The 26,418-nt window shown below is 33.3% G+C and overlaps 1 protein-coding gene across 2 annotated transcripts; it reads right to left on the bottom strand.

Moving 5' to 3' along the window:
- Positions 1 to 775: 775 nt before the first annotated feature.
- Positions 776 to 25,276, bottom strand: LOC132702841 (UDP-glycosyltransferase UGT5-like). 2 transcript variants are annotated; one of them, XM_060671660.1, is made up of 4 exons: positions 20,457 to 25,276; positions 12,629 to 13,441; positions 10,722 to 10,941; positions 776 to 1,384 (listed from the first exon to the last, which is right to left on the bottom strand). In XM_060671660.1, exons 1-4 carry the CDS (start codon positions 20,692 to 20,694, stop codon positions 1,117 to 1,119), a joined length of 1,539 nt encoding a protein of 512 aa, XP_060527643.1. In that variant the 5' UTR covers positions 20,695 to 25,276; the 3' UTR covers positions 776 to 1,116. The 2 variants fall into 2 exon arrangements, with proteins under 2 accessions (XP_060527643.1, XP_060527644.1); XM_060671661.1 differs by lacking the exon at positions 20,457 to 25,276 and adding an exon at positions 16,594 to 19,861.
- Between the last annotated feature and the right edge of the window lie 1,142 nt (positions 25,277 to 26,418).

The following is a 26,418-nucleotide window of genomic DNA, read 5'->3' on the forward strand; positions in this document are numbered from 1 at the left end:
AGGTGAATATTTTTTACAATTGTAAATTTTTTCCATAAATTTCATCCATCGAGTGTTATGTTGATAGTTATAACGGGCGAAACACTTTATTTTATATACCAATGTCATCTCTCTATATGTAGAGGTTGAAAGACGCGTGTTGTGTAAGTTTTTCACTATTTTTTGGTTAGATTGTTAACTCTGATGAAATGTTTTTTTTGTTCTCTATATGACTTAGTGTCCTGATGAAGCCTGTATCCATGGGCGAAAGCTAGATCCCAATAATTAACAGTTTGTTTGTATATATATATATATATATATATATATATATATATATATATATATATATATATATATATATATATATATATATATATATATATATATATATATATATATATATATATATATATATATATATATATATATATATATATATATATATATATATATATATATATATATATATATACTTCTATGTATTTGTTATATCATTTATAGTCTCATAATGAAAATTTGTTCATTTTTTGTTTAAAATTTTTGTACTTTTTATTATAATGTTAATTTTATAATTATTATATATTATATATAGGTATTTGTTACATTATTTATATTTTTATAATATAATTTTTTTCATTTTTTGATTAAAATTTTTGTATTTATTGCGCCTGGCCCGCGAAAAAAATTTTTTCAATCCGGCCCGTGACAAAAAACTGTTAGCCATGCCTGAACTAACCTAACACCTTAGCCAATTAGCTCGTTGACACACACGAGGTACACGAAAAAAACCAATGTATAATATTAAAACAAAAACAATTTAATGTGATGTTGAACACAACCATATAGAAGTTAGAAACTATAAATTGACTTAAAATCTCAATTGCATGCTTTGTTCAAATTGCGACCCTAAATTTACGAAGTTGTTAAAGTTCTTTGGAATAAAGGGCTACTAGTACTGCAAATACCTTCTTCTAAAATTTAGATATTAAAAAAAAATCTTACAAGCTACTTGAGTTTTTCCGTTGTTCAATGTTTTTACACGCCATTAAATTCATTTCGCGCCTTTGCATGACCTAATATTAAACCTACGTATATCACAAAACAAGCCTGTAAGATATTCGCTATATTCCGAAGCAACTAATTTTGCTTTTCTTTTAATTTTGGAGCCCTACAGTACTTCACAATTCTGTAAACTGAGTAGAAAAGCGCGAATAACGTGGCAAATATTGCTGCGAGAACGTCGAGCATCAAATACTTGTACAACGGCAACTTAACTCCAGCAACTTGCAGATGTGGTGCCCCCTTGTGTCTTATAACATAGTCGACCCAGTATGCGGCTAAATTCATCGGTTTAACTGGACGGTCGTGCATTAGCTGGGACCTATATTTCGCATTCTGTAAGTACCTGCAAAGAAACGTTAATAAGTCAGGTCAGGTTCATTTAAAGTAAAAATAATAGTTTTTTACTGCAGAATTTGTCCACAGGTCATCTTAAATCTTTATTCTTTGGTAATGATTCACTAGAAAGCAAGGAACGATGTGACAAAGGCATATTGGAAGATTGGGAATCGTGCGCAGTGGATTCGCAGGAAGTGTATGCGATTTATGAGAATATTGGTGGAATGGTTAACTCAGAAGAAGAAGAAGAAGATTAAGACCCGTGCACCAACAACCGAGAATAATGCTGTAGCCCAAAGTGTTGAAGAAAACCCAGGTTAGGTTTGTAAATTCTTCTTCGTGGTTTTTTGAAACTGGGCATTCCACAAACGTCATTACATCGTATTTTGCATAAAGACTTATAGAGACATGTAAAGTTCAAGCCGGTCGGCCATCAACAACGTCGTGTTTTTGCTGATTCGGATGAGGCCCTATTCCGCCTCGAGACTTCTTCCTTTGGGGCCACGTGAAAGATAACGTCTACGTCAATAGCCCAACCTTCAAATATTCTTGAAGCTATGGAATTTGTTGATGGAAAACATCATGAAAAAGATACGGTTATAGTTTTCCAAATCAAATCAAAATAACACCTCTTATTGAGAAACCCAATATATATTTAGAAATTGAACTGAACATTTGATAAAGACACGGTGTTGTCGAAACAATTGTCATGTCATAATATATAATTTCGTGAAAATCTTTTAGTTCTTATTTATTTTTATATTATTTAGACTAGACTTGGTTCGACACCCATGACACTATAAAAGAAAGGTGTCAAAATTCTGCATCCTGCATACCTGCACCTAGAGGGAATGTGATTTGAGGGAAGTTTGGGTGCGTTGAGAGCTTTCAGAAAAAAGCATTAAGTATGGCTCATTAGACTATCTTCAGGACATGACAAGTGAACTTTTTAAAAATTGCTTAAAAAATTCTCTACTTCCAAATATCCCACCAGCGTAATAGCTTATAACAATGCTGCAGAACATTATTATAAGCAAAGCAACGGTCAGCAGCAAAAAAGAGGTATTGCAAGAGTTCCTTAGTCAGCATGACCTTTATTTTGAAGTTATTTATATAAAAAACCAAGTAATTGAAAAACGAGGTCATAAAAAAATCCGGTAATATGCCCCCATCGTACATATACTATTCTATATCATATATGTATAAATGAAATAAGCTGAATTAAAAAACAAAGTTCGACGCAATAACATAATCCCAAAGACGTCCGACCAAGAAATTGATGTTATTAAAACTCAATGTGAGTTAATACCAGAGAGCAATTGTAAAGCAGGTGTTATTAATCATGCACTTTAAGTGGACAATATTTATAGAAAAACTTGGGTCAACTTAAAACCATTAATTATATTCTCGGATGATAGTGAATGATTTGAACTACTCTGACGACTAATTTTATTTAATATGTGTTTGTTATGGATAAAATCATAATTATACAGTGCACAATTCAACAGAATGTAATCGAATATTTTGTTTTTAAATTTCCTTTCGTTTCCTTTTTCGATTTTCTGAACATTCTGAACATTCTCGGTAATAAATCTCAAACAAACAACAAACAAAAGTTAGCTCAAACTCAATATCATTAAAATGTTTAAAAATATGAGAAAAATTCAAGAGACGAAAAACTAGTAATTACAGTTGTTTTATCTCAGAGATTTTTATCAATAAATTTTGTAAAGTTGACCCCCACCCCCCGAGTTCCATGGTTTGATTTTTATTTAGTTAGTTCAAATCAGCCCTTTGTCACTAGAAACAACTCTGTATCTTGATAACAATTTCCGGACCTTTTTTTATCAGAACTTTTTTCATAAATGATTCTCAGAAAGCACCGCTCTTTAAATATTTCCGTGCCTTTTTTAACCACCTTGTATAGGGTAATGGTTAGAAAAAATACAGTCGGAATATATAAAAGCACCTAAAAGTTATTTTTAAAATTACGTGCAAGGTTGATTGATCACACATATAAAAATATTTCTGAAATAGCCTATAACCATTTTTTGCTTTATAATAGATATTGCGATAAAAATTATCTTCGAATACATAAATAAATTCGAAATCATGACTAAATAGGAAAATATTGTACTGTCATGACAATATATGTAAAAGTGTTTAGTAAATAATGAAAAATTAATTTCAAATTAACTGATAATAAGAATGAATGTAACTCAAATTTGATTTTGTTTCCAAAAATTTTATTGAGAACTACGCATTAGAACATTTATAACGATTACATTATTAAAATTAATATTTTAAATAAAAAGCGTTCTTTTAAAGGAGACAGATTGGTATGGGCTCCTATTCAAAGATACCTTTATTTTTTTGGAACAACCGAAATCGCTTGTGATATGCAGAGTGCTTCATTAAAAAAAATCTGCTTGGAGTATTTTTCAAAGAAACTTTTTATAAAACTTCTGGATTCCTCCTACGTCGGTTTTTGTTGACTCGAACTAGCTAACGTTTCGCCAATCATCCTGCTGGCTTCTTCAGAGTTTGACTGAAACTGGCTCGCATTTTAGTCTGTACCTGCTTTTATATTGTTTGAGAGGGAGCTAAATTAGGGGCATAAATACGGTCTCGGATGACTGATGCCCATATTGGTGACAGGTAGAGACCTGAGTCGCGGTTAAGATTATTAGGTTGTTTATAGATTTCTATAGACTCTCGGATAAAAAGTATATTTTGAAATGGAAATACCATTTTGACAAAATATTTACCGTTTTAGGTTGTTTTCTGTTGTCGTTAGTGGACAAATGTTTAGCAAACAAGGCCATCCTTATTTTTTAGGAGGAATCGATTCACAAAATAAAATATAAATTTAGTTTTGCAATTTGATTCCATAAAAAACATTAGGACCATTTAGAAAGCAAAATTTATTGAATTTAACTTTTATACGAAAATCAAATGACTTCCGAGGAACATCTTGTGTGTGACACTCCTTAGAGGGATATTTTTATATTCGCATACTCACCTACAGGGGTTAAAGAAAGACACCGAGAAAAACGTTTAATACAAAAGTTGTAGTTGGATACGCAAATATAAAAAATAACCCTGTACATTGAAGGCAACGAAATTTTCAATAAATCAACATTTTCACCAAACTTGGTGCTAGTTAAACCATACGAGATTGTCATCAGTTTATTCTTTAGGGGCTTCCCTGGTCATCGAGGTGCAAATTACATTACTTGGAAATGCTACCGATCACTGTTTGCGAATAATTTGAGATCCACTTAACTCTGTTAATAACACGCCCATGTCAAGGTTGCTTGTATAGAAGCAAATTGCGAGGTTTAAAGTCCGATTTAGATAAAACGTTTAGGTTACCTACACCGTAAACTCAAAATACATATAGCAATCTGTTTTATATAATTATGGCCGAACTAAATAACTCAAAGGATATATTACGGTATATCATCTATGTTTTTTACCAGATTTAATGAATTGTATAATTATATAATAATTAATACAACAAATATCAAAGCACATAAAGTTGAGCTTAATTTTATGAAGAATCCATATCCAAAATGAAAAACAGTGTGCTCCACTAAATTTTTTAAGGTTTTTGTGGCATTATGCACAATTTCAAATGATTTTAAAGTATACGGGGAGACAAAAAGACGTGCAATATATATTTTTTAAAAGAAACTATTTTTAAATTATGATTTGAATTCGCTTTGAAATGTTTTAACTTTTTTCATTAATAATAATAGATACGTAATAGCTTTTCCAATATTTTTTTGTAAAAAAATATTAGTGCCAAAAAATTACGATAGATTTTTTTATATAAGCGTCAAACAAAAACCTACAACTTGTTATATACCTATTTTTAATAGTTTGCGATTTAGTTTATCTTATCCAATATTTACAAATAACATTGTCAAATGTTTACCTGACAAATGACTAAATAAATTCATGTCGTGTTTATGTGAATCTCCTACAACACCAGAAGATACGGAAAAAAGGATTCGGTAAGGAGAATAACATCGTTTATGATAAGAAACGTTCAAGAAAATATACGCAAAAGGTTAAACAGTTGTCGATATGTTTGAATATCTATTGCAAATTAAGTAAATTTGTAGTAATAGGTATTTGATTATTATTTACTTTTTCTGTGAATTTATAATTTGGCTGTTATTTTCAACAAAATTACTAATAAATGTCTGTTGCTTTATCTACGGGTCCAACAAAATTCTCTCTCCTGCTCCTCTTTTAATGTTAACAGAGACCTGTTGATTAATAATTTTATCATAGCCAACTAATACAGTAATACTCTTAGACAGAAAGAAGAGTGAATATTGGAAAAGTTAAAATAAATCGCAAAGCATTAACAATAGGTATATGACATTCATAATATCAATTTTTGCAAGGTTTTTCCGAAAAGGTAATAATATATATGGTGTGCCATTTAAGAAAACCGAAATATTAAAATTTACAATGATCCAAATATATTCGTTTATTTTGAACACCATGTAGTATCTATTTCAAATTCCATCTTTTAAGGAGACTTCGAGTTAAAGTTAATATCAAATATGATTAACGTTCGAAAATAATGGCGATATCGTTTTTTTTGTGTGAAAAGTTTCATAAAAAAGGTTCAGTTTAAAAGCGGCCTTTGTTAAACTTCTTGCTTCTTAGATAATAAAGAACAAAAAAATAAAGATTTCTTCTTTGGCTTTGTTTAAATGGCAACACATTTTCGGAACCGTTGTAGTGACAGCGACTAGCTTAGTTGTTGAATTTCAATTTCAAGTTTCAATTTTCCGCAATTTTAAAAAAGGCATTTCTTTTAAAACGGTCAAAGCTAAATGGAATAACTTTATATGCTTAATTTTCAAAATATATTGTCACTAAAATAGTATATTCAACAAGTTTGATGTTCTTGTGAGCAAATGCTCGATAAAAATAAATAAGAACTAAAAGTTCAGATTTTCACGAAATTATATATTATGACATGACAATTGTTTCGACAACACCGTGTCTTTATCAAATGTAATATTTACAAACTACCTGCTACTATATATACCGAAAAATGATAATAAAACCTTAATTAATGTTGGTTCGAGAATTTAAGTTCCATAAAGGAGAGGTATTTAAATCTAATTGATCGTTAAGCAATACATTTGAATGTCTCATTTTGTTAATCTCCATGGCTTCCAATAAATTCAATTTTCTACTTTTTGTGGCTGTATGTAATATATCAAATATTATCAAATATATCAAAATTTATTGGAAACCATTGAGATTAACAAAATGAGACGTTTAAATGTATTGCTTAACGATCAATTAGATTTAAATACCTCTCCTTTATTTAACTTAAATTCTCGCAACAACATTAATTAAGGTTTTATAGTCATTTTTCGGTATATATAGTAACAGGTAGTTTGTAAATATTACATTTGATAAAGACATGGTGTTGTCGAAACAATTGTCATGTCATAATAAATAATTACGTTAAAATCTGAACTTTTAGTTCTTATTTATTTTGATAAATGGATTTTCATCAAGTAAAAGCCATCTCAGTTCAAATGCTCAATAAACGAGTGAATGAAGGAGTCTTGGTTGAAATAAACGCGTGGGTTTATTATAATAAATATGCAAATATTCCAAAAAAAAAGAGGCCTTGAAACTAATAAAATGATTTTTACAAAAGATGAAGCTGCACAGTTGTGCAGACAACTATTTTTTTCTTCGACTTTTCAATTTTTTTATAATATAGGTGAATTTTTTAATATATAAGTAGTATGGTGCTACTTAAGATTTGTAGTAATTTTTACAAATATTTTTGTACTCAGTTGTCTTCTCTCTGGGTAAAATAAAATAAATCGCCCATCTTCAAAGAGAGTTGGTTTCAAAAAACTATAATGATTCAATTAAACTCGGAAGTCGATATCTCAAAAATTATTATTTATTATTACGTAAAAAAAAATTTTGAATGTTTTTTTTTTGTAAAGAATAATATAGATATGAATCAACACCGATTTCACAAGAATCGTTCAGTACTTACAAACCTTATTCCTTTAATCCATAATATTTAATCTTTCTATGCACAATGGCTTTGAGACCTGTGCTGTGTACACCCGTGTACATTGATTTTTCTAAGCCTTTTGACAAAGTTCATCGCGACGCAGTGTTGCAAAGTTACCTAACCGACAGAACTCAGTTTCTGGTTGTGAAAGCTGAAAAGTGAAAGTGAAAAGAAATCCATTCCCAATCGGATCTCCAGATTTTCGACGGGTTTACTATGTGCTGTAAAAATCACAGACTTTTTAAAATGTCCATAAATGCCAAATAATATATTATTCAACAAAGAAGAGGAAAACTGACTTAGAATTAGACAATAGAAAACTTAACATTTGAAACACATGTAGAAACTATTGTAAACAAGGACTTGAAAAATTTTGCTTTTCAATTAAGTAACAAGTAAGTAAGTAAGTAAGTAAGTAAGCTTTTAGCAACCACAAATCAGTCATTTTAATTTATAATAGGGTCATCAGATCAATCTTGGAAGACTGCGATTAGATAGAGAGTGTTTAAAAAAAGCTTTTTTGAAACTGTAATTTCATATATAATAGAGACAGACACTATTTTTCGTATGAAAATAACCTACAGACTTATAACCTAAGGTCGCTTGAAATACAGAAATTGTTCCGATGTAATTATTCTTTACAAATTTGTCAACAATCTTATTGATTCGCCTCTCTAACTTTTCTATAGAAAGAATCAGAGCTTTTTCCGAACAACGAAGATACGGACTTATTCAACTTAAGCCTAAATTTGTTTAGAAGAGACAAAATTACTATCTATTAGCTTAGGAAATATCTAGATAAGTTTCTTTTTTATTCCTGACCATGTAATCTTGTGTTTAATGTGCGCTATCCTGTAATTGAGCAGCCTCGCCTACCAGTTGGTTATACTTTGGGTTTGTAAATGCATAAATAACTACATGGCGTAGTTTTTTCACGGAATATATGAAACAATAAAGTTGACGATGATTTCGCCCAAAACGAAACGTTGCACTTAAAATCTCTATCTTGTAAAGCTCAAAAAGTGGCAAAAAGAAAGTGACCCTTATTGTTTATGTCCCTTTAAATAACACCAGAAAAAAATGAAAACAAAATAGGAAAATTTCGTTTTTTTTTGGCGTATCTTCGGAAGTGATGCGAATTTTTTAGTTTTTCTTTTTTTATATTTTAAGCACTTTGTACCTCTTATGGTTTCCAATATCCCCATAATAGATATCCTTACCTTGAACATGCCGTTTTATATCGGGCGATGTATTGGCGAACGAAAGATAGGAAATCCCAGGTAAATTGTAATATAATATTTTGAAGAGGAAGGTATAGTTAACACATGTGCCAAGTTTGAATAGATTTTAATAAGCCAATCTTCAGTTATTGAATTAAACATGATGGCAAAATTGCAAAAGGTCAATACAACGAACAACAGCGAAAGATATGAACATTTGGTTCATCATTGTTTTTTTTCAGGATCAAACTCATACTCAGTTCTTAAATCCTCCTTGTCCCTTAAAGTCTTCTTGGAATGAATTTTATTTAAAGGAAGGTTTAAGCAACAAGGAAGCTTCAAGGACTGACTATAAATTTGACAGCCAAGTCTTTTATTAAAAATAATTAATAATTATAATAAAAATACAGCTATAAAACATTGCTAAAATTTTCAAACAACCCTCCACTAACAGATAAACAATTCCAAATACTGACACATTCTAAAGAAAGAGCGTTTTGTGACTTGGTCAGATTTTCAAATTTAACATTTTATTGATAACACTTTTTAAGTGAGCCCACATAAAGAAGTCGTTGGGTGAGAGGTTAGATGATCTGGGGGCCAAAGGATTTGGCACCTTGGGCCAATAATATTCCGGGTAAAAGTATTTCCAAATACTTTCTAACCATATTATTATGGGCGGGGCAACCATCCATTTGGTACCACATCTCCTAATCTTCGCGAACAACTTTTTCTAGTGGGGAATTAATTTGAGGTTGTAGTTTATAAAATATGGCCCAATAATATGGTGTTCGCAAATTCCCACCATAACGTTTATTTTTTGAGGATATTGGCTTCGAGAGTGAACAAAACAATATTCATTGTCTTGGCTCCAATAGTGACAATTTTGAATATTTAGTTCGTTGTTGAGTGTGAGTGTACATTCATCAGTAAAATAAATATAAAAAAAACTATCATTATTTACTTTTTCTATTTTTATTAATTATATGTCTTCATCGCCTTCCCGGAGCTCTTGGTGTTTTCCTCCAAATGCATTAAAATGCTCAAATCTCTATTATCTCTATTTTTATTCTGATCTATTATCTACATTTTTAGCTAACATTTGCAGTTATTTATTATGGTGCCTTTGGAGCCGAATTGGGTAGTGAAACGTTTAACTGTTGAAATATAAGGTATAAGTTTAACAGGAAAATAAACTAAAATCATTTCAGACACTACTCGAAGACTGCTGACTGCATAGTACGGCTTAATTATGGTCACTTCTTCAATTGAATAACCCATATTTAGCTTTAATATTGTTACTGTCACGCATTCTCGTGCAGTCATTGTCAAAATGTATTTTACTAGTATTTGATTTATTACCTATACTATAAAAATTTTATAATTTTGCTAACATATTTAATTCAATAACTGAAGATTGGTTTTTCAAAGAAACTTCCACAGGCTACTGTAATACTTTTTACAAAACTTCTGGATTTCTCCAGGAGGAATCCAGAAGTTTTGTAAAAAGTAACTGAAGATTGGCTTATAAAAATTTATTCAAACGCTGCACATTTGTTAATCATACCCGCCCATTCAAAAAGTTATATTACAATTTACCTGGGATTTCCTATGGGAGCCAATATTTGGGCGCCTAAAAATTTACATGGAATTTGGTTAGTTTTGGTTAGTTAGTAATTTCAAGTGTGCAAAAAGTAAATGGCGCATTTTCGAGTAATGTATCTTCTCTTTTTGCGTTCAGATAGATCTTCTTAATCTAATATACAATTGAATCAAAAAAAATTTATGGGATTTTCTACTCTCTATTTAATGTTGGATTGCATGCGCAAACAGATAGCATAATGTGATTATCAACCCGACCGATTATTTATTTACAAACTTATCAAGACGACCCACAATTTTTTTTAAATGTCAGTTAACGCGATCGCCCGCCATTTTCTAGACCTGTTATCAAAATACGCACTGATCTTGAATTCCGCGATTTATTTTATCAACTCGAAAATTTCGCCAAGATGGAAAATCAAAAAGAAAAAAAATAGAAAACTTACTTTGGATTATCCAGTATTTCGTCAATAGCTTGTTCCAAATTATTTTCGTTTATCTTAGAGAAATCGATAAATTTTCCCACTCCGAGAGTGGTTGCCCGCGCAGCATTCAATTGTTGGTCGCCAAAAATGGGAAAACCAAGAATGGGTACTCCATGGTAAACTGTCTCCGTGGTGCTCAGTAGTCCACAATGTGTGATGAATAGTTTAATATTCGGATGGGCTGAAACAAACTCAGTTTCACGAATTGCATACTTAAATTTGAGATTCCTTGTTACTTTCGGTATATGCATGTCAGGTGAGGTTTCCTTACCATGATCAGTATGGGGAAAACATTGGGAGAAAAAGAGGTTGATGAAATTTGTTGGGTTTATATGAGGCCCGTTATTATGATGACTCATTTTTAGAAGTTTTGAGACTGGAGAGACTGGCAATAACAGCTACGAGAACCTTGTAGAACGTTCCCAGTGTAGCAATTGTTAAACAAAACTTTATGAGCAGCTTAGCTCAAGTGTTTGCCAATACTATGGTTAAAACTGTCGATAAAATTAGGAGAGGTGAGTATTGTTGTTTTACTTTCATTGTACTTGTGATGCAACAAAGATCTCCAAAGTACCTTACCTTTATAGTTTACATTTCTTTCAATGGAACCACCTTAAATTTTTAGAGCATGAAACTCCGCTTAAACACTTTAAAAGAATTGAAGTAGCACCTCTTGTCAAAGTAGATGTAGTAAGCCAACTAGCGCCCAATTCAATGTAGCTCATATTAGTATTAAAAAATTAATATATTTTAACAGTGAAGTTTCTTGTTTGTTACTGCCACAAACTGAATCTAACAAAAGAAACGTTACTTTTATATAGAAATGTCTATGCAAAGAATGTATTAACCTGAAAAAATATATGGGGTACAATTTCTTTGTTCAGAATATGAGAATAACACGGCGGAAAAAGTGTTGAAAATTCATCTTAATGCGCAGAATGTATTCATCAAATTTCACAAAAATAGGTATTTAGCACAGCTTCTTAGAGAGCGTAAGCCAAAGATTTTTTAGTGAAAACTTTATCACCTTTAAAGTTATGGTATACGAAGTATGTTCAAAAAGTAAGGTCCATTTTGCAATTGAGCGGGCTATGTACATTCGATCTTCAATATTTTTTGTTATGTTGGTACACATGTCCCTAACATATCTTCCTAGCTTCAGCCAGTTTGTAGCTTTATAATTTTTTTCTTTTTTGGTAGACAGACGCGTTAGACGTGTTTTATGTGCTCGAATATTCGCTGCTGTTAAAAAAAATAGAACAAAGGATTTTGCATAAAAATCTACTTTGAGCAAAAAAATGTGTATAACTGTTACAAGATGGGCGAGAAGACGGCGATGACGAACTTTGCTCTGGACGCCCCTGCATGTCAATAACTGATGAAAGCGTTGAAGAAGTGAAAACAAATGGCGTTGAAAAATCGTCGAATCACCATCAGAGACGTAACTGAAGACGTCAGCAATTCTATTTCTATATTCACGGGATATGGCCCCCTACTACTTTTTCCTGTTTTCAAAACTCAGAAAACCCATGAAAGGAAGGAGGTTCGGGATGATTGAGGAGATAAAGAAAAAAATCGCTGGAAGAACTCAAAGTTATACCAGAAAATGCTTACCAGAAGTGTTTCGCGGATTGGAAAAAACGTTGGCCCAAGTTTATTATATCTAAGGGGGATTACTTTGATGGGGACAACATTAATTTTGATAAAGAAATAAATACATTTTGATAAAACTTAAAACTCACCTTAGTTTTTGAACACACCTTGTATATTGCTATGATATTTGTTATGAAGATGAGCTCAAAAATTATCGCCTTCAGAATTGACGCACAAATACGAAACACCCTGCTAGCTTAAAACTACCTACTCACCTAATACATCCTGCTGAGGAAACCACTTGGACAGCTTGAAGTTTGGAGGCTTATTAGGTAATGAATCTTGGTCCCATTTCCATAAAATGTTTTCCTTTCTGGATCCCAAAACTTTCAAAATTGTATCCCTCGTTATATTGGGCATCTGAGATGGAATTACATTAGAGCCCAAACTGAAATAGATGGCACCGTCTTTCGAATTATCCAGGAAGAGTTGCAAATCTTTCGGTAACTTTTTGGATGGAGTAACGTGGTACCCTCCGATGGGAACCATATTCGGAACTATCGGAACCGGTCCATTAATACTTTCGTGAGAGTTCAGGAAGATTAAGGAGACATTATATATGACGTCGTTGAGATCTGGGCCATCGGGATAATATTTCTTCAATATATTATTTTGACTCGGATAAACTAGTAAATGCGTATTCAATTGGCTAAATATTCCAAACAAAAAATTATACAACCGTTCGGTGAAGCTCATTTCGTTATCGAAATTTAAAAACAAGTTTGGCACGTAAGCTGGCGGTTCCGGATTTCCAACCAAACCGTTTATCCAAAAATTGGGTCCTAGGCTGCTTGCAATTATTAGAGGTGCCTTGAAGTGATAAGCGAAAATCTTCAGGGCATCATTTACAAACTGTTCCACTACGACTGCGTCAAAACGTTCTTGGGATTTAAGCAGATTTTGCACTTTGTGATGTGCGAAGAATTCTTCGGTAATTTCCTGGCACATGCTGTTCAAAAACAAGCTTTGAAGTATTGGTGGGGTATCTCCAAATTCAAATAAACTGAAATTCCTCTCAATTCGCTTCCCTGAAACGAAGAAGAAACAGAAACTTACAAAACATGGAAGTAATATTTTTGCATTTTTTAAAGAAACTTCCCCGGGCTGCTGTTATTCTCGGATTCATAATTGTGTTCGGCAACTGCTGATAAGTTTATTTGTCGGGGTTTTAAGGCTATTTTGTGTTGTTTGTCGAGTATGCACGCAATGCTGTAAATTCCTGATATCTCAAACTCAAACTCTTTGACGGATCGAAGATGTTGAGACATTTTCTGGTGAATCTCACGTTATATCTCTCAAGAACTTATGATATGTGGTCAGTGCTGTTTTGAATGAAAGGAAAAGTGTGGGGTTGCTTTCAGATAGATGCAGATCTAACTGGTTTACATAGTAACTGTTTCCTCCCTTCATCCCAAAAACTAGGATGCTTTCTTTCTTCACTAACAACTAACTCTCCTTAGCGGACTCCAATACATTCTTAATTCATCCTTCTTGCAGCTATTGTTTATCATAAACTTATTGTCAGGTAAGTGTTTATTCTATTTCTCCTCATGAGTCAGTATACTGTTTGCACCACTCAAAGCTCAACACATTTCGCATACGTGTAATGTCTTCATGTTTCAGAATATAGTCATAATTTTGCAGATTTATCGCTTATCTAATAATACGTCTATTAATTTCTCGTTTACTCAACGCCAACTTAACAGAGCTGCAATCTGTCACGATCTCAAGACGAATGCCTTGTAAATAGATGCGAATCTCTCTAAATAATTCACTCAACTTCAAAACTATGCCATTTTGACTCTGCCGCCGTAGTCCTTTTGTTGTAATATAAAACAGACTTGAAAAGTGAATTTTTATGCAACAGGATCTGAACTGGAAGCATCGCAATGAAGCTCTGCTTCTAATTTGGGGGAGTAAATTGCCATAGGGAGCTGAGTGGAGCATATGCTTTAGAAAAGATGGATAGGTCTCTCCCACTAAATTTTAATTTCTTAGCTTTTTTTATTAGGTTATATAGTCGCTTTGCATGAACCGAAAATTACTCTTTCAAACACCTAAAATAGGACGCTAGTTCTAAAAATCTTGGACTTGTGTTCTGTCAGCCTAAAAAAATTACTAAATACGCCAGTTCACCAATCGCCGCTAATATATTTATGGAAGCTTTTGAGAAGAAAGCTCTCGATGTTCCTCACCTCAAACCAAAATCATGGAAGTGCTACGTTGATGACACTTTTGTTATTTAGTCACACCGAGATTTTCTTAGGCATTTAAACTCTGTACACCCTAACATACGTCTTACATTTGAATTAGAAACTAATAATAATCTCGCCTTCTTAGATAGTCTTATCACAGAAAACCCATGTACAAAAACCGATACCTTAAAGGTCAGGATTAAAAATCATCGGCTATCTTTTGCTTACCGAGTCGTAAAACTATTTCAACCCGAGTCACTGAACTGACAATTTAATAACCTTACACATTAAGTGTTCCATCACTAAATACATTTCACCAAAACCTTCCAAAGAAAATGAGTCGGTAGCAACCCCACACTTGTCATTGTGGTTCTTCCTTATATTCAAAATATCACTGATCACATATCAAAAGTCCTTAAGAAATATATTGTTAAAATTTAAATTTCTAAAACCTCTCATTGATTCGTCATTGACAAATTTCTGGTTGAGATACCAAGAGTTTACAGGATGCGACAAAGAATTTATTGGAGAAAGAGGTCCAAAAATAACAACTAGGCTAAAAGAACATGATATAGCAATAACACTATGACAAATACACTCATCAGCACTTACCGAACACAATTATAAAACCGCAGATCAAATTTTATTCGATCTAGCTAAAATTCTAATCTCCAAACAACTAAACAATTTTAACTGTCACTCTAGTCTTAACGTTTCACCCATATGGGAATCAGTCACCCGAGGCAATTTTCATGCACCCTCCCTTAGTATATAAACAGGTACAGAGTATAGAGTACAATACATGCCTGTTTTAGTTCTGAAGAAGGCAACAGGATGACAACAATAATTGATCGTCCGTCCTGTATCTTTAAAACAAGTAACATTTTGCTACTTTGTATTCGCATTATACCTATCTAGGATCGACTGTCAAATTACAAAATCTCACTGTTTCGACATTCCAACGCCGAGACTTGCCGAAACGAGACCGAGCGTCGAGAAAGAAACTGAAGTGATAAAATGACACTTTCCGCACGCTGGATCGGTGTATAGGTATTTTATTTTATAGAAGGGAGTAGAAATAGTATATTATGCAATAAGCGCGGTAAACGGCATTTTGACTCACGAGTTTATTTGACAGGAGCGGAGCACAGCGGAGCGAGTTTGTAATAAACGAGTGAGTTAAACAGTTTACCGAACGTGTTGCATACTATACTGTTTCTACGCCAGTTAGTTTTTGGGTACATTTTTGCAAAACAACACAAATACATTCATTGACATGACCGATAGAATTGACAAACGTCAAAATACAAAGCGTGGGAAATATTTTTGAAAATATCCGATTGCTCCCAAATCCGTCCGGTAAAATTCCGAAAATGTCCGAAGTGGCTCGGATTCGTGGGAAACGAAACTGACGTGGTAAAGTGGCGCTTTCCGCACGCTAGACGGGTGTAGACAAAATTTATTTACCTACCTTATTTGATAAGTTGTAAGGCAACGCCCCCTACCGTTTAGTGTCAAACGCATATGGTTTTTCACCTGGAAGGTAACGCTCGCAAACAAGGCGTAACCAGATCAGATCTAACCTGTCTCCGCTAGGCTAGAGGGCAAGTAGAGCAAAAAATGGTTCACACAAAAAAATCCGAAATGAGTTGAAGATTAGGAATCCCTTTTTTAACACCGATTCCTTGTACCAAATTTGGTAAAATTAGCTTTTCAAAAAATAATCCAGCAATTTCTTGGCTTAGTCGTACACCTTCGATAATAGGAAAATGAACTTGCAGATGCAGATATTTCTGTCAAATTACGTCTTTTTAGTTTTTCAAATAACTTCCAATCACAGTGGAGTACCTTGCCTACGTTGTTATTGTTCAGGACTTCAATCTATATTGCACCGAAACGATTTATTTTTAGTAATAATTTCAAACTGATTCTTAATGTGCTGCCACTTAACTAGGGGTCGATAAGCAAAACGTAATACCTCTTACCCTCCCACTTTTCTAGGATTCCATCCAAGACGATTTGCCCAAAGTTTTCAGGGGACTGTTTTTCTTCAAACGGGCTTACGAGAGTCACATTGAATCCGTGGTTTGCCAAACCCTTTGCCAAACTATTCCCCAGTATGTAGTGGCTTTTTCCCGGCATGGGATAAATGATCAAAACGTTCGCACCGTATCCGCATGCCACAAAAAACAGCACAAAAATAATGATAAGTCCGTTATTCATTTCCGAGTATTATCAGAAAATGCACACGTTATCACACGCGCTGAGCTGACGACGTCGACGAAATGTTTAATGGATGTTTGATTCGTTTCTTTAAGTAATTACAGCGGCCAATGTATCTGCCAGGGACTGCTCAGGAAATTCTCCGTTACGCTTCGCGCGTGTTGTGTGTCCCAACAAAAACGACACAAACCAAATGGTAAATACAAAAGTTGTAAAGATAAACTATTTTAAAGTATACAGGGTCGGTCAAAACAGCGTGACGAATAAGACATACAATTTCAAATTTAAACTTAATAGTTTTTCCAATATTTTAATTATTCTGGGAAAATAGTAATTTTTCGAAGATAACGGAATTTGAATTAGATGCTACAGGGTGTTCAAAATAAACGAATCTGTTTGGATCAGTCTAAATGAAAAAATCTTTCTTAAATGACACACCACATATAGGGTTTTTCATTAAGGGTGGGTCGATGTTGGAATGGAATAAAACAAGCTGTGAGTGAGATATTAACAAAAATTTTATTTTATTTGAGAGGCCTATGAATTACATTGTTTATGAAATTAAACATCATTTAAATGTCCGCCGTGGCTTCTCACGGTAGGCCAAATTTCAATGACTCTTGCACATAATTGTGATTGAATTTGAGCGATTGATTGGGTTATGTTGGCTTTAAGGGCTTCTATAGATTGCGGCTAACTGGCATAGACCTGCTACTGTAGAAAACCCCACAAATCTAGCGGAGTCAAATCGCACGATCTTGGTCTCTAATTTACGTACCCGCGAAATGTTTACGAAGAAGCTCCATCGTGGCGTCTGCTGTATGGCAGGTGGCGCCATCTAAGTAATTGGTTATTATTGTTCTGGTGACCGCCATTGGCGGTAATATCCTCGCCAACGTCGTTTACAAAAAAATAGGGACCAATAACACCGCCACCCCAAAATCCGCACCAAACTCTTTGTGGATGCATTGCTACCTGGTGAACCTCGTGTGGCTTGGTACCGTTCCATATACGGGAATTATGTTTGTGACCAAAGTTTGGATTCTGTTCTAAACATTCCAAAACTAGAATTTTGTATGGGTGCAGGTCTAAGTCCCGACATAAAGTTCGCCATGTTCAAGTCTGGGAAAGACCAAGTTCGAATACTCATTTTACAAATTTTAATCATTTGGACGTGCTGTTCAATCATAATCGTGTAACAACTTAAACGAATGCCGCCATAAGAACATGGTAGCTATTAACCGCCTACTTCGACCCGTCCCAATTGAAAAACCATTTATATTATTATTTTTTCTGAGAGTTCTTACAAAAACCTGCATTTATATACCATAGTATACCATATAGCTATTTTTATTGCTTTGCGATTTATTTTAACTTTTCCATTATTTACCCTTCTGTTTGTCTAATACTAAATGCTTTAATATTAGTTGGTCAACAGGGGTCTGTTAAGATGAAAAAACGAACGGGAGAAAGAACCTTGTGCGAGCTGAAAATAAAGCAATAGACAGTTATCAGCAATTTCGATGATAATAACTGCCAAATTTATAAGTTTACAGAAAAACTAAATTATATTAAATACCTATTACCACAAATTAACTTATCTTATTTTTAATTATTATTATGGCGCAATAAATGTTCAAAAATATCCCCTTTTTCTTCTGGATACACATGTTTAGTCTTTTTCGTATATTTTCTTGGACGTTCATTAGTATAAATGGAGTCATTCTCTTGCATACTATTTTTAATTATTTAAAAATTTCCTTCTCGATTGTAATGCGGAGGATCTCCATCTTGCTGAAACCACATTGTTGGATCTTAATGTTATCAAATTCTTGTTTTTGCTTTCTTGTTTTGGTCTTACACTTCTGGTACTCAGAATGGTTTAACAGTTGAATAAGAATGCATGTTATGATCAACTGCACCATTATTGCGAAAAGTTGCTTCATCGAAAAACATTATTTTAGAAAAAAAATTTGGATCGGCCTCTATTGCTTCATTTATAACCTGCAGAAGTTTATCCTTTGTTCAAAATTACGATCTACAAGTTCTTGGTGTAGTTCGATATAGAAGAGATGATATTTGTGTTTTCTAGTGGTGCGATTAAAGGTATATTAGGATGTATCGCACAAGCTAACTGCTTGACGGCTACCGACGCCGACTTGGGGATTATCTTTAACTTCAAGTAAAATTTTCAATTATTTTTAGTCATTTGTAGCATTTCGGTTTACGACTTTCCGTTTTCACGTAATGTTAACAAAAAGCGACGGATTTTATTTTTTGGTAGACGAATAAAAAGTTTATCTGGCGTTTTACGGGTTGAACTCAAACACGATGGCATGATTTGTAATACAGTTTTTCTGTTGCTTCTATTATTATCATATAAAGCACACTAAGCACAAATAGAAACTGACGTGGATTAAATACGCGCACTCCTTTACACGAGCCAAAAATAAACGAATACAAATAATATAATTCTTGGCCTATAGACGGAGGACAATCGAAAAGCAGCGGTATGACGTCAGGATCAACCCGCGCGGTTAGTGTCGTTTTAGGGAATAGCCGGGTGTCACAACTTGAATTACTCATTGCAATTTAGATATTGAGTTTTGATATTTGGTATGCGTCAGTTCTAAACATAAGCAAAAGCATTAATGGAATAAAAAAAATCAAGTTTCCTATTTAAATACCATTGCATATATCTTTCACGTCATCTTCGAATGACGCTAATATCAAATAATGGCGCTATCGTAATTTTTTTAGGAAAATTAAAGTCTTTGAAAAACTATTATGTTTATTAGTGTATTATTATTAATAAAATTGAAAAAAGTTTAAAAATTTTAATTCAAATTCAAAACAAATTTTAAAAATAGGGTGTTCCATTTAAAAAAATCAAAACTCTTTTTCTACTTCCTTCTATGAAATACATAATTATACACCGATGTAGTGTCCTTTTATCATGTCAGTTTCTTTTCCCACGGAGCCCCTTCGGATATTTTCATATCCGGGATATTACAGCGTGGGTTTGGGAGCATCGGATGTTTTCGGAGATTTTACCGCACGGCTTGAATTTTGACGTTTGTCAATTCTGACGGCCATGTCAGGCAACTCCCCCTAGCGTCTACGGTAAAGCACATATTGTTTATCACCTGCAAGGTAACGTTCGTAAATGAGGCCTAACTCGTTCCATTCCAACAACGCAACTCGAAGTTATTAATATTTAAATAAAAATAGATCTAACTTTTCCTCGCCTAGTTATTTTAGCAAATAGTAATAGCCCACACAAAAAAAATCTGAAATGAGATGAACATGAAGAATCCCTTTTTAAAAACCAATCCCTTGGGCCAAATTTGGTAAAAGCCGCATTTAAAAAAAATAATTTACAGCAATTTCTCGACTTAGCGCTACACCCTCGATAATGGAATAATTAACTTGTAGATACAGATATTTCTGTCCAAATATGTTTTTTGAGTTTTTCAAATAACTTCCTATCACTTGTTGTTTACCTTGTCTACCTTGTTATTGTTCAGGACTACATATCTATATTGCGCCGAAACAATTTCAAACTGATTCTTAATGTGTCGTTACATAACTAGGGTATCGATGACCACAACATAACACCTCTTACCCTCCAACTTCTCTAGAACTCCATCCAAGACGATTTGACTAAAGTTCTCCGGAGGGTGTTTTTCTTCAAACGGGCTCACAAGAGTCACGTTGAATCCGTGGTTCGCCAAACCCTTTGCCAAACTATTCCCCAGTATGTAGTGGCTTTTTCCCGGCATGGGATAAATGATCAAAACGTTCGCACCGTATCCGCATGCCACAAAAAACAGCACAAAAATAATGATAAGTCCGTTATTCATTTCCGAGTATTATCAGAAAATACAATAAAGTTTTCGCACGCGCTGAGCTGACGATATCGACGAAATGTCTGACGGATGCTCGATGCGTTTCTTTAAATAATTGCAGCGGTTAATGTATCTGCCAGGGACGGCTCAGAGAATTCCACGTTACGTTTCGCGAGTCTTACAAGTGTGTCTCAACGAAAACCGCACAAAGCAAATGGTAAATACAAAAGTTGTAAAGATTGATAGGCTGCACAATTTATAATTATTACAAATTATACAGGGTGGCTCAAAAAAACGGGACGAATGAAACATACAATTTTAAATTTTGTTTTGAATTCGTTTCGAAATGCTCTAATTTAATCGTTTCTGTTTTGACATTTTCAAAAAAATATTTTTGAACATATATCACTCATATTTGACATCAGCGTTTTTCGAAGATGACGTAAAAGATATATGCAACGGAATTTGAATTAGATGCTATAGGGTGGTCACATCAATTTAAATTGAATAATCTCGATTTTCCTAAACGACACACAAGATCTTTCAAAAACCTACAATTTTTATTAGGTATATCACATACCTATTAATACTTTGCGATTTATTTTAACTATTCCAATACTTACGCTTCTTTCTGTCTAAGACTATTGCTATGATATTAGTTGACTATGACAAAACTATTAGCCAAGACACATACACAATGAATACACCTCTACAGATCCATTTCTGTAATGATTATTTAAAAATTCTCTTCTCGATGGTAATGAGGATGAGGTCATCTTGCTCAAACCACATTTGTTATGAACTTCTTGTTTTTGGTTTTTTGTTTTGGTTTTGCACTTCGCATTTCAAGAATGGATTAACTGTTGGATAATAACGCATGTTATGACGAGTAACTGCACCAAAGTAGACATTATTTTAGACAAAAATACTGTGCGCCGCTATTGTTTCATTTATAACGGTACAGAAACCTACCGTTTGTTCAAAATCACTGGACAAGGAAGAACGTAAATTTAGTTAGCGGACTGTAGTGAAATTAAATTACGTGTTTATCCCTAGAAAAAGGAGAAAATCTCCACAGGTTGTAAAAGTAAACGAACACACAACTGGTCAAAACTGGCGATTATGGGCACTTAGCGGTGGTTTCTGGTCTCGTAGCCGCGTGGTACCCCCGCACGAACCGAAGGCAGGGTAATCTTGCACTACTGCGAGTGTTTTAGCACTTATGGAAACTTGTAAAACTCTAGTTTTTTTTAAAGAGGAAACATGTCCATCAGCGTCACTACTTAAAAGAGCAGCTTGGCTTGCGCGGGAAGAAGTGTCGCGATTTAGTAACTAAACTAAGTTACGAAAGCAAAATAGTAATAATAAAATATTTTTGCGCGAACAATCACGGTCTACAAATTCTTCGTGTGGTTCCATATGGAATGGATGACATTTCTGTTTTCTAGTGGTGCGTTTAACGGTATGTTAGTATGAAGTAAAATTTTCAATTATGTTTTGTCATTGTCATTTCACTTTCCGTTTATCTTATTACTACTTGCATCAAACCGTTCCATTAAACACTGAAGAGTATTATAAATAAATATATTACATCAATTAATTCAGCTATAGGAAAACGTATACAATAAATTTTATGAAGTTATTTACTCAGTTGCCAGGTAAAAATTTGACAATGTCATTTTGTCATGGCCAACTAATCTCATAGCAATAGCATTAGACAAAAATCAGGGTAAATGACGGAAAAGTTAAAATAAATCGCAATCGCAAGGTATTAAAAATTTGCATATTCCGTACTCAATAAAGATTTTTGAAAATAATAGTATATATGGTGTGCCATTTAAGAAAATCGAGATTTTATAATTCAAAATGATCCAAGTACATTCGATTATTTTGTACACCCTCTGGCATCTAATTCAGATTTCATCATGTTCATGACGCCATCTTGAAATAACTTGAAAATCAAATTTGTGTGATCTACTTTTAAAATAAAAATTTAAATATTTTTTTTGTGAATGTGAAAACTAGTATTTTCTTAGAAAAATTAAAATGTTGGAAAAACTATTGGGTTTAGGTGTGTATTATTATAAATAAAAAAGTTTTTAAAAATATTGTGTTCCATTTAAAAAATATATATGTTTTATTCATCTCGCTTTTTTGGGCCACCCTGACTTTAAAATAATTTTAAATTGTGCATCCTAACAATCTTTACTACTTTTATATTTGTCACATTCTCCTAACTTTTGAAACGAACGACTCTATCGTTGACTCAGCCTGTACAGTGTGAACCACTTTAGAACCGTAGAGCCTAGTAAAATCCTTATTTAGGGTTCAATTTTCATTTTTTTTTGTTGCACTAAAAGCTTGTTTTGTTTTTTGCTTCAGCCTAGATTCAAAGAAAGAAGTTTTTTTGGAAGAATAAATTGTCAATCAAACCTTATTCAGGAGTACTTAGAACCCAACTATAGCAATTGCTATCATGTTTAAATGCAGGGTGTTTGTACATTCTTGCAAAATCTTTGTTTACGGTCGAGAAGGCACTAAAACCTTATGTTGGTTATTACATCAACCTGAAGTCATGGACAACTGGGACTATTTTCTAAAGCTGAATATCGGATTAGGGATTTCTGTAAGAATAAAATGTCAACTTAGTGAGTGTGAAACTTAAATATACTAATTTCTATGAAGTTTGAATACAGGGTGATATATCGCGGATGCCTTGCTTATACTCTCATTATGTTCAAGAAACATTGGTGGTTTTCTCGAAAACTTAGAGAATATTTTAAACATTACTAATGATTGACGGTGATTCAAATATGTTTTTGCTTATATATTTTTCGTCGGTCGCGGGGGGGGGAGGGGGCTGATGTTGAGCTAAAGGAGAAACATGAATATTGTCTTTGATAACTGATTAATTAAAGGTTCAGTTGCTCATATATTTCTTTAGGTCGTAAAATTGTAGTTTTATCTAATAATCGGTTTCATGATTGTGTTCGGTAACGGCTGATAAGTTTATTTGTCGCAGTCCTAAGAGTCTTTTATATTCTTTGCACCTAGTTGATATTTTTCGTCCGTCTCTGAGGGATTATTGGACAACTGGTAAATATAGTTTCGACGTTATATTTCTTAAGAACTTTGTGGTCAGTCATGTTTTGAATGTAAGGAAGGACAACAGTGGAAAGTGTGGTGTTGCCTGGGGGACTCATTCTCATGGGAAGGTTGGTGTGAAATGTATTTTGTTATGTAAATTGTAAGGGAGACGAGCGGATGTAAGGTGTTTTAATGATGAGTTCAGTGACTAGGGATGAGATAGTTTTACGCCCCAGTAGTTGATATGATTTTTAGGCCGGATGATAATCTCTGACCATGAGGCCAGATAACAAAAGTATCATCAACGTAGCATTTAAATAATTTTTCATAAATATATTTGCAATGCGTGATGATAATAGAGAACCCATAGCGGTTCCCGACGTTTCTTCATAAATTTTACTGTTACAAAAAAAATATATTCCAGACAAGAATTTTTCAATTAAAATGAAAAAAATTGGTTTCGGATTCTCGGATTTTAATATACCTTAAATAATTGTCTGAGTTTCAGGAATAGAAAAAAGGCATTCTACTTCGAAACTAACCAGAATATCATCTGAATCTATTATAATGGTTTTTCATTGTTAATTGGTTGTTTAGATGTTAATGAAATGAAAGGAATTCAGTACGAAACTATCAGTTGATCCTGTAAAGTGTTTTAATGTAGAAGCTAAATATTTTGCTATAGACATCCTTATAGACATTATTATAGACATCCAATAGTGCTGACAATAGGTCGAAGGGGTAATCCTGGTTTGTGAATCTTGGGGAGTTCGTATACACGGAGAATTTTAGAGTCATGTGGGTGAGATATTTCCATAATCCATAATCCAGAAGATTTGTAAATAGTGTTACAGAAACTTGAGAAAATTGGAACATTAAGAACGTTAAAGCTCGTTTATGCTTATCAACTTTTTATAACAGACAATTTTAAAACTATAGTTTAGTCAATATTAACATGGCCTACGCTTCTTAAAACTATCAGTTCTTATTATAGATAGCAAATAAAGGAAAGTATGTATTATATATCATTGATAAAATATGACTTAATTACATCGACTATGTCCATTTCGGTTACCAAAACATTAAAAAACGAAGACCAGTTTACTCTTATAGAAATAGTTTTATCAGTGCGTTTATTTATAAATTCGAATAGGTCAAAATTTTAATTGGGCAATAAATTATTTTCAGATAGGAATATGGCACTTGATTTGAAAGTAACAACACGTTTTAGCAAACAATTCACTCCAATTTGTATTAAAAAAACCTTTAATTAGATAGATTAGATAACAAAATATTTGTCCTAGGTGTAGGGAGAGGAAATGTAGGGCTAAATCTGATTTCAATTTTGGGAACGTAAAATTTTACTTAGCTTAAAACCACTCAAAATTCAGCGTACCATACAGCCGATACAAAATTTTTAAAGAATTAATGTCCCTCCTAACCTCCAGAGATAATTCCCCGAACCTGCGTAACAGTATCTGATGGTCAAATCCTCTATGAAGATAAGTAGATATGCTACCTGCGTTCAAGAATAAATTTTCTCATTTTAACATGTAAATTCCCATAAGAAAATTTAAGGTTCATATTAGCGGAAATTGGTCCGCTCAAGGTCATTCGATCCATACCCTCTTAGCACCAACCAACCTACCGTCTCCCTCATTTGCAAATCGGTCGTCTGTTTGCTGTTAAAAGTAGACACGTACTATAGGTACTGGTTAGTTGCGAAAATTAAAAACCATATTAACAGGAGTCAAACTGTTTATTGACAGTGGAAAATATAATAAAAGTAGTTGGAGGTAATAAGCGAAAAATATTAAGGACTTCCGGTCATTTTTATTCTAAATATTCCCAAAATATAATGAAAAAGATCAAAATATTTCATGCATTTTTTAAAATAAAAACTTAACGAGGCTGCCAGACGTGAATTGAGTCCGTAAGTGCACCTCATTCGATTTTTAGGAAAAACGAAATTTCAAAACAAAACCAATAAAACACATTTACAATCAAGCGGAGACAGTTTCTTCTTCCATAATGAATAGTGTCCCCACGGCAACGTTTCTACTGATGACTTTGATATGTGACGTTTATCATCGTAAGGACTTAACCCGATCTTCTTTTGGGATACTGTGTGCAACTCCAGTTTGCTCGCTTTTATTAAATTCTGCGATATGCTTTTTTCAGAAAAAATTTGCAAACAATCGACGAAATCTTCAAAAGTTATCTTAGTTTTGATGACGGATTTTTTAACTCCTTTGATCCTCTTCGTAACACCCAAGTTTTTAAATTCACGTTCAAATGCTTCGCGATCTGTTTTTGCGGTCATCAATTGTTGTTTTGCGGTCTTTTCTTCCTCGGGTGTTTTATAGAACTTTGTGGCGTACATTTTAGCTCTCAGTCCGATAAAATGAGACATAATTCGTCCATTATTCTCATCCTTCATCAGACCCAAAACCTTTTTATTGACTCTGGGTATATCGTACGGATTATCCTCCGCATAGTCGGAAGTATCAAAATACTGGTAACAATCCTTTTTTAGAATCTTGTACGGGTCTATGGTTAATATCTCGTATACAAGAGAATGTAGTTGTAGTGAAAGTCATAAATTGTTGTCTTGGCTATCTCCATAATTGACATCCCAACGTAGATAGGTTT

The sequence above is a fragment of the Cylas formicarius genome, unplaced genomic scaffold, assembly GCF_029955315.1.
Source record: "Cylas formicarius isolate icCylForm1 unplaced genomic scaffold, icCylForm1.1 PGA_scaffold_6__28_contigs__length_40554024, whole genome shotgun sequence".
NCBI classification, from domain to species: domain Eukaryota; kingdom Metazoa; phylum Arthropoda; class Insecta; order Coleoptera; family Brentidae; genus Cylas; species Cylas formicarius.